General features: G+C 42.8%; 1 protein-coding gene across 1 annotated transcript; it reads right to left on the bottom strand.

The window, feature by feature from the left end:
- Positions 1-6,500: 6,500 nt before the first annotated feature.
- etaa1b (ETAA1 activator of ATR kinase b) lies at positions 6,501-8,926 on the bottom strand. Its single transcript, XM_030772643.1, has 4 exons — positions 8,917-8,926; positions 8,571-8,680; positions 6,957-8,380; positions 6,501-6,720 (listed from the first exon to the last, which is right to left on the bottom strand). The coding sequence occupies exons 1-4, from the start codon at positions 8,923-8,925 to the stop codon at positions 6,599-6,601; spliced, it is 1,665 nt and encodes a 554-aa protein (XP_030628503.1). The 5' UTR covers position 8,926; the 3' UTR covers positions 6,501-6,598.
- Positions 8,927-9,170: the final 244 nt, after the last annotated feature.

Here is a 9,170-nt window from a genome sequence, read left to right as displayed (position 1 = left end):
AGAGCAGAATGACTTGCTGTTAATGGTTTTCCACAGTTTTATTTATTTTTGCTCTTCACTTAATTCATAAATCACAGTTTTGCAGTTGTTTATAGGCTTCTTGGAAAGCGCTGGCGTAAGGAAATTGTTGGACTCATTTGATATTTCCAGAGGGTACACAAAGCAGGACTTAGAGCATCTCATTAATCCAGATTTTGTAATAGAGATAGCATGGATACCATGGATCTGAAGCATTTTGACATCTGACGCTGTTGTAGTTTCACAGAGACGGACCAAAACATGCCTTTCCCTGACAGAGCATACACAGGCTTTCTACATCCTGCTCACTGATTCACATACAAACATGTGCCTGTATGTGTGTGTGTGTGTGTGTGTGTGTGTGTGTGCGCGTGTGTGTTTGCCCCCCCAGTAAGGTTACTGTTGGCAGATTTTTAATCTGCATGTAAGATTTGCCCTCCTGTGTTCTTGTGTCTACTCAGCAGTATGTGGTAAAGTGTGATTTGGAGTGCCTGTGTGTGTGTGTGTGTGTGTGTGTGTGTGTATGTACGTGTGTGTGTTTATTGATTGGATAGTGTTGTGGTGGGTGAAAGCAGACGCCACACTGGTGACTTTGTTGTAAATGCAAGAGGGGGTGCATGCTAAGTGTCAGGCCTGCCTGATGGCCACTCATCAATCATCTTCTGTCAGGCCTTTTCCCGCCCACTGAAGCCCCCCCACCTCTCCCAGCCGCTGCTTTGCTTCAATGATCAGTCTTTGTTTAAACCGCACAGTGAGACTTCTTGCTAAACCACAAGACCGAGGCTCAAGTTGTTTGCAGGTGCTATCGTTCACAGTTGCCAATTAAAGTCCTGTCATTTCCATAACGGCCTACGGCTATGATAAACACTACGCATATTAATAAACGATCTACGTACACGTGCGTATACGAGGCGGTAGAAATCTGGACATTTTCTTTCTCTCTCGCGTCCAATCACGTCTGTTATTGTGAGCTTGTCAAATGAGATGATTATCTGAGTAAATTCATTCTCTTTTTATACAAGAGGAGAAAAAAAGACGTATTTATCTAAAGCAAAAGCTGAAAGATCATCTAAAGCGAAAGCTGAAATATTATCATGCACTCCGGAGAGGCAAAAAAAAAAAGTTTAAGTAGAAATTAGAATTTGTTTTAACATGAGTAAGTTAACAAAAAAAGTTGTCGTTGCCGTTGCTGATGTTGTTTTATTACAGAAATACAGAAATATTTTGGGATTGTTGCACATTCACTGTTAACAAGTTTCTGTATGGCGCATTAAAATGTCGGTTTAATAATGCATGGCAAAGCGTTTTACTGTCCTTGAATTTATACCTATGCTACTTGTTGGGAAATGATGGGCTGTAAATCTGAGACCACACTTTTAACATTAAGTCTAAGTACTCACACTGGCTCATATCATCGAAGAATAATAAATTCCTCTCCCATTTTCCCCTCCATCTCCAGCAACACGGTGCTGAGAAGCTGATTGGCTTTAGAGTTGGTAATTTATAACCCTCATTAGAGCGATGAAAGCGTCTCAGTCAGGGATGAACTCTTCAATCGGCCTTTGAGACGCTACAGTTTCTGACCGCTCTCACTCTGCACCAAGCACGCTGTGCTAGCTAAAGGATAAAATATTACACTTATAAACTCTCTGTAACGTCTAACGAGGCCAGCAGTTTAAAAGACGTGTTCCTAAAATTAAATTCAAATTATGAGAGTTTTAAAACACGCCTTTGCAACAAGTCTGACGTTTTAGGGGGGAAAACAGATTTCACTCTTGAAATGAGGAATTTTCTTGTACATCCGTGCATTTGTATCTTTAATTCTTCCTTGGTTTGGTAATGCGTATCTGTGCGTGCCAGCGGCTTCGTGTTCTTTGCCCGGGGACTCCCCGTTTAGCTATAAGGTACTTCAGGTTGGAACAGATTTTTCTTCTGTGCCCCTCCGCTGTCCTTGGTAGAGAGTTGCTCCACTGCTGATCTCATCTCCATATATGAGCTCTTTTACACTTCTCCTGCCTGCCAGGATTAATTAGCCATAGCCAGGTAAGGAAACTTCTGACGACGTGCCAAGAGCAATAAACACTGATCATAGTCTCCAGCTTCTTCTGGGTTTAGACAGAAAAGACGTTGTGTGTGTGCTGGTACTTGCACAAGTGTGTGTGGGTGACAAGAAGCCTAATTTGTAATCTCTGCGTGTATGTGCAGTGTTCTCAGACAGATTTGAAAACTGGGCATCATGATGTTACAGTGCATTTAGGATAAAGATTTGAGATTACACTCAATTTAACATCTGTCTCAAAAATGGTGAAATATGAAACAATTTAACATTAAAAAAGGTCTAATGGCATGAGACCAGATTTTATACCACTTGTCTAAAAATCCAGAAGAAAATAAAACCAAAGTATAACAAAGCAAAGAAACAAAAAGAGTGTTGTCATAGCCCTGTTTCCCTATTTGTCTGAATGAAATCCAGATGGGCTGACAGTACAGGTACCCATCATTAGCTGTTACTTCCACAGGGGAAGCAGGATTTGGGGCCAAAGCCAGGGCTGTCAGTGCACAGGTCACTGAGGGATTCCTCCTGCTGGCTGCGTGAAGATGGGACAGGCCTGCCCCTCAGAGATCACATCCATCCACTATAGCATGTGCTGTCTACAGAAGGGAAATCCCTGGCTTCAAACCACAGCACTATGCTCCTTCAAATTTTCCATGGTGTGTATGTGTGTGTGTGTGTGTGTGTGTGAGAGAGAGAGAGAGAGAGAGAGAGAGAGAGAAATGACCACAAACTCACACAGCTGGGTTTTCAATCAGGGGCTCCTTTATGCAGTCTTCTGACACATAATGAACTGACTCCCTGCTCAGTGTGAGCAGGTCCTGTTCACACAGTGTGCCTGGATTATAGCATCATCAGACACACACACACACGCACAGACACACACACACACACATACATGTGTGCGCGCACGCGTGCACACACACACACACACACACACACACATACACTGCTCCACAATCAAAACCAAATGTGTTTCAAGGGCTTTGAAGAGTCATGTTCATGTTGGCAATTGTGCTGATATGAAGGTGATTTGTTATAACTTATAAAAAGTTTATAACAACAATTTGTTCATAAGCAGCGTGTTTGATTAAAGCATGAAGTCTGGAGGCTCCATGAGTCCTGGGGGCTAGTTTTGGCTCATAACTGTGAAGTGTACCAAAAAATTACCTCAACCTAAACCTGTCAACACACCATTACAGCCCACGCCCGCATATTATGGGATGTCAAAAAAAAAGTCAACGCCATCGAAGTGTAAAGGTGTTGGCAGATGTAGGCTTAAGGAATGCTGCTACAGGGGTACTTGTTAAAATAAAGTTTGTCATATACAGATCTCTGGCCAGAGAGACAGAGAGAAAGAAAGAGAGAGAGAGAGAGAAGCCCAGTTCTCTGGATAGTATATCTATGATGAAGCCATTCAGTTCCAGCCTTGGTTCACCAAATCAAACGCTTGGTGATCAGTAGACAAGTTGAATGGAATGTGTTAGTGTTGGATTAGAGTGAAAATATGCTGTCTAGTAGATTCCATGGACTGTGATTGAGAGATGCTTTCAATGATGCCTGCATTTGAACCGACTAAGACAGCCACACCTCAGTGAACTGTGAAGCTCATCAAATCTTTTACCTGTTTGCTCTCCAAAACTTGAGGCAGAATATATAGATGTCAAGGAGGCTTTAGAAACCACAGTTAATTGTTCTTAGTCCGCTCTTTTGAAAGGGTAGTTATCTATCACCGTGGTTACGCAACACAGTGTAAGTGAGAAACGAGCTGCTGGTGCACAATCACAGCTATGTTCAGATTATCTGTGGAAGCATCGCTATTCTCTCTCTCAGCCTCCAAAGACATTTTGTCAATCATCAGAGCATTCCAGCTGAGGCAGTCTCCATCTCTCTCACACACACACACACACACACACACACAACGATAAGCAGTGTGGAAAGACCAGGTTTAAGGCTGTGCATAGACTGACTCATACCTGGGGGCCTGTGGGGGTTGGGGGAGGGGGGGTCACAGGTAAGCCTTGTTGAAACAAATCTGAGCCACTAATGACACGGACTGTGAAAATATTCACAGTTCATTTGCCTTGATGACATGTGCAGCCTGCTGTTGTCCTCTGGTGCTGCTGTTTTGTGTGTTCGTCATTCTTTTAGGGGAGTAAGCTACGAGGGGCGATGTTATGAAAACAACGTCCCCTCCCAACTTTGCCTAATGCATGTGGAAGCCCGGCCATCAATCTGCCGTCAGATGTTATCTGTGATGGCTCAGCTCAGAACAAAACAGCAGAAACACACAGATTTTATGAGTCATAGGTAATGTTTGCATGGTGTAAAATGTCTGTAATTTCTAAAGCTATTGTTGATAATTTATGTGATATGCAGTGCATGTGAAATATTTCAGATTTTTCATGTTTTTCCACCCACAAGGAAAGCTGTGTATAAACTCAAACACATTCAGTACTGCTTTGTACATGTGTAATTACTTCTCTGCTTAGTCACCTCTGATTGGCTCATCCACACTGGAAAGCAGGGAATGACATTTTGGAGCAGATATCAATTACCAGTAGCAACTTGTGTCAAATGGAATGTGAGGATTAGGTTCTCTGGAAATTTCGTCATAGTTGGTTTCATGCTAATGACTAAAATTTTGGTGCTTTAAACCAGAAAAGGTCATAACTGAAAGACTCAATCTGATTAGAGCCGTGTTTATTCTTGCGGTGAAACCAGTTTGAGCAGAACCCTGATTATCTTGATCTAGCAATGATAAAAGCATAAAAATGGCCCCTTTTCGCCCCGCTCTTGAATATAAATGATATTCTGGCACTAAGACAGCATAGCTGGACTGAATGTTTTGTGGTGAATGTGAGGCGACATTGTTGTAGTAAATTATGAGTCTGTCCACAGAGCTGCCTCACTCTGGCTTTGCTCCACATCAATAATCACTAATTGCTCCCCTAGTTTTTGAAGTCAAAATGCAGAAACACATATTACCCTGTTCGCCGGCAGCCGTCTAATGCCACATTACTAAAAATCTCTCACCGAGCACTATATTGTTGTAACTCAACACACCTGTTGGCCCTGGGATTTTTCATCATCTGCTTTGGATAAATTGTAGTCATCACCATAACCATAATAACAGTAATAAAAAAAAAGAAAAAAAAAACTTCATGCTGATGCCAAATTGCTGTGTCATTTGATTTACAGTAATTGAGCAGGAGGTAGGGAGCTCAGCTCTGTGCTGCCTTGACTGTCAACACACACACACACACACACATACACTGACACCTGTGTAACTCACACCTGAGGACTGGCTGAGCCCAGATCTGAATGATACCCATACACTCCCCCACCCTTCCCCAATCAGACAAAGACTAACATTGTAACACAGAGAGACAATAAGCCAGGTGTGGTGGATCTCAGCTGAGTGAGTCCTGTGTTATTAATGAAAAAATCCTCAGCAAACAACGTTCAGTCCTTCACACACAAAAATCTCATCTGTCCAGACTGAATGTTAATGGCTATAATAACAGCTTTTAGACCCAATCATAGACAGATATCAGTTACTGCCTCGTTAAATATTTATGAGAACATACAAGAGTAAATTATTAAAGCGTTTCTCAGAGAAGTAAAAGGAAACATCTTTTAAGGTGCTTTGATACTTGCTCTGGTATTTATTACAGAAGACAAGATTCAGTCTTTTTTTTTTAATTCTGGAAACCAGTGTAAAAAACAAAACATGCTGAGGGTGACAACACAAGCATAATTTTTACGAACATCTTTAACACCATTTCCATGCTGAAAACCCTCAGTTCTTCAAACCTGGCAGTGCACAGTACAAAAACAAAGCCAAAAAAATCTCTTGTTTCAATCTTCATATAATCGGCTGAATTCAGGAAAAACCTCTGGTCCCTCCATGCTTATAAGAGCTGTGGGCAGTTTCTCCTGTGGTCTAAGGCAGGAGTTGTCTCATGACAAGTCTCATGGAATCCACTGTATCATAAACCTCTCACATCAGTCAAAAGTAAAGCGGTAGTAAACACTCTTTCTGTATCTTAGTTAGGGAGAAACTTAACCAACTTTAAAACTGCCTTTACAGAGGAATGACATACACTCGCCTGGCTCTTGTATCCTGCTGAACGGTCAGCAGTAAACAATCTAGCTTTTTACAGAGATTACAAAGTCATACCCCCCTCTTTGACACAAAATCACGTTTTCTTGTAATTCAGGATTCCTTCACAAAAAATGCGTAGGTGATCACAAAGAAAATCAAGTAAGGTTTTCAAAATCATTTGCAAAAATAATTTGCAAAATGCTGACCACACTTTCTATAGCAGTGTCATGAAGCAGTGCAACACTCAAACTGTTTTTTTTTTTTTTTAAAGAAAACAAAAATATTTTTGTGGTTTAGTGTGGAGGTATGTCACATGCTGTATGTGTCTGATAACAGCAGTGTGAGAGTAGTTTATCGCACAGCTAACTCAAAGCAGAGCTAACTCATCCTAACCAAGACAAGACGTGTACAGTCGTCTGTCATGGTGCTCCCGGATTCTGTGTTGCTCCCATTCGTGATCTCCTCCTCGCTATCGCCTCCTGTTTCTTCCTCTCAATTTCAGCTGCAGAACATCTCCCCGTCCTATGCTCCGGTACAAAAACTACAACCAAGACAAGATAATCAGCACGGCCTTAGGAAAACTGAGAGGGTTTTTGATCTTTCAGCGAAGGAGAGACTTTGTCATGATTACACTCAATAAGTTTCTTTGTTGAAACATTTAGACAGTGGAGACACTTTAGAGCCTTGGCCATCTTGTTGTCACACCGTGGTGGAATTATTCTACTCAAGAACTCAAATGTTTAATGTATTATTATTTTATTAAAATGATGAGCTTACCTTTGTTGGTCAGGGCCAGTGGGTCAGACAGGTGTCTTTTGAATGTGGAAAGGTGGGAGCTGTGTGGCTTTCCTATGGGTTTCTGACGTGACTCAGGTATCTGTAGGCTCTCTGTGGGTTCAGGTGTGGCAGCCCCTGGTCCGGCAGCATTTTTCAGCTGTTCAGGTCGGTGTTGTCTGCCATCATTAATCACAGCAGTGTGACTGGCCGAAACAGAACTGCGGTCCTGATTGTTTTCAGGACCACTGCTGCTCTCAGGCATGGAAATGGAGCGAGAGAGCACAGATAAAGGCTGCCTGGCACCTCCTGCTTGCTGTGCTGGCTTGCTACATACATTAGAAGTGTTTACCTGAATCTTAATTCTGTCTGTGGGTGATGTTTTGGATGGACGATGCTGTGCTCCACTGTGTGTTTGTTCGTGGGACTCATTGCTGTCCTTCTGCTGTTCTTGACTGGCTGAGATTCTCTCCACATCATCACATACTTTATAGAAAAGATCATCTTCCCCATCGTCCCACAGAGCGTCTGAATCAAACAGGCCGTCCTTTGGGAAATCTGTGGGGCCATCTGGAGCAGGTCTGGCCTCCTCTGACCCACTGCTCTGTTTAGTCTTCTTCTCCTCCTCACTGGAGACTTCAGTCACAAAAACCCCACGCTGTGTTTTATGCATGTGTGAGCTTTCCTCAGACTTGGCTCTCTCTGTGTTAAGGCCTCTCCTTGAAAGAACTTGGGTGGAAACTGTTTTACTCTGTAAAGGAAGGTTTGGTTGTGCTAAGAGAGTGCTTTGGTTCTTGGTCTTTTGGTTTGTGGAGATGTTGTTGTAGTTACTTTCGCTACTGTGTAGTGATTGGGTACTTGCTGCCTTACGGGCGGATGCAAGCGGACTGCGCTTGGCTACAGAGTCACATTTCTTAGACTGAGGAACCATTTGTGCAGTGTCCAGTGCTGGGGTAACAATCAAAGGCATCGGGTTTTGGGTCATCTCCAAAACAAAGGAGTCATTGAGCAGATCGTCATTTTCCCAGTCCTCATCGAAGTCTGTTTTAGAAGTCATACTTTTCACTGGCTCTTTAGCTTCTGCTCCGTTCAGAACAGAGGCAGGGATGTTCCTGTTCAGACCCAAATCTGATCTTTTTCCACTCAGAGCCACGGGCTCGGGCTTGCTACCCTGGGAGGATGTGGTAGATGGAGGACTCAGTCTCCCACTGAGTGGCTGGGTTGGACCACTGAACAGAGAGTTCAGCTCCGTCTCCAGATGCTGGTCCGAAGATGTGTTCTCTGGCCAGTCTGCAGGCCTGTGCTCACCGTCTGCGTGGTTCTCTGAGCTCCCCTGGCACATCTCAAGTCCTTTCTCTTTTCCTTGTTGGATCATGTTGATGTCAAACTGCTTGGCAAGTTTCATGAGATCCTCAACATTGTTTTGCCTGCATCACAGAGGTGTTGGGGCAGTCAAAAACAATTTGCAGAGTTTTAAGCAAAGGGTCTAATCACACAAACAAAACATGTCTGCCGCTTTATACTCAAATTTAACCTTGAGTGCCATTATTATTATCATTTTTTCTGTCATTTGAAATGGCTGCAGTTCTTACTGTCCTCTGATGGGAGAATACATACCGTGTGGATGTTCTCCTCACTCTGGGCTGATGGGCCTCTGGAGTTAAGGACACAGCTGTGTCTCCAATCCACTGGAGGAGAGGAGATTCCTTCTGAACTGGCCTCTCATTCTAAACGAAAACACACAGAGAAACGCTCTTGTATTCTGCTACCACGAAGCAAAAACAGCCATGATCCCATTCGCTAACTTATAAGTACAAATACTGAGAGCAATGTTTCCAACATGTCAAACACAAGACCAACCAAGTGGACTGCATGACTGACATAAATCTCTTTACTGACCGATACATAAATGAATACTAACAAAAAAATTAAAAACTTCTGATGATGCAGAAAAGATGCTCACCTGTGGCATAATTCTGTTAACAATATCTTCCACTCTGAGAACTGAAGATTTGCCCACATCCTTTCCTGTCAATACACAACAAACAAAACTGAGAACCAAAATGTCATTCATTGAACAAACACTTTTTTTATACGCAGTGACGTATAACAGGAATGAGGAATATATGTACTGTTGGCTACTGTGCTATGGCGTTAAATTAATGCACGGGTATTGTGCGTGCGGACGGAAGGCGCTCAGAATGTCAGTCACTTGCC

This window comes from Chanos chanos, chromosome 4 (genome assembly GCF_902362185.1).
Source record: "Chanos chanos chromosome 4, fChaCha1.1, whole genome shotgun sequence".
NCBI lineage: Eukaryota > Metazoa > Chordata > Actinopteri > Gonorynchiformes > Chanidae > Chanos > Chanos chanos.
Note: the sequence above shows the minus strand (reverse complement) of the source record. Positions and strands in the feature narration are given on the sequence as shown.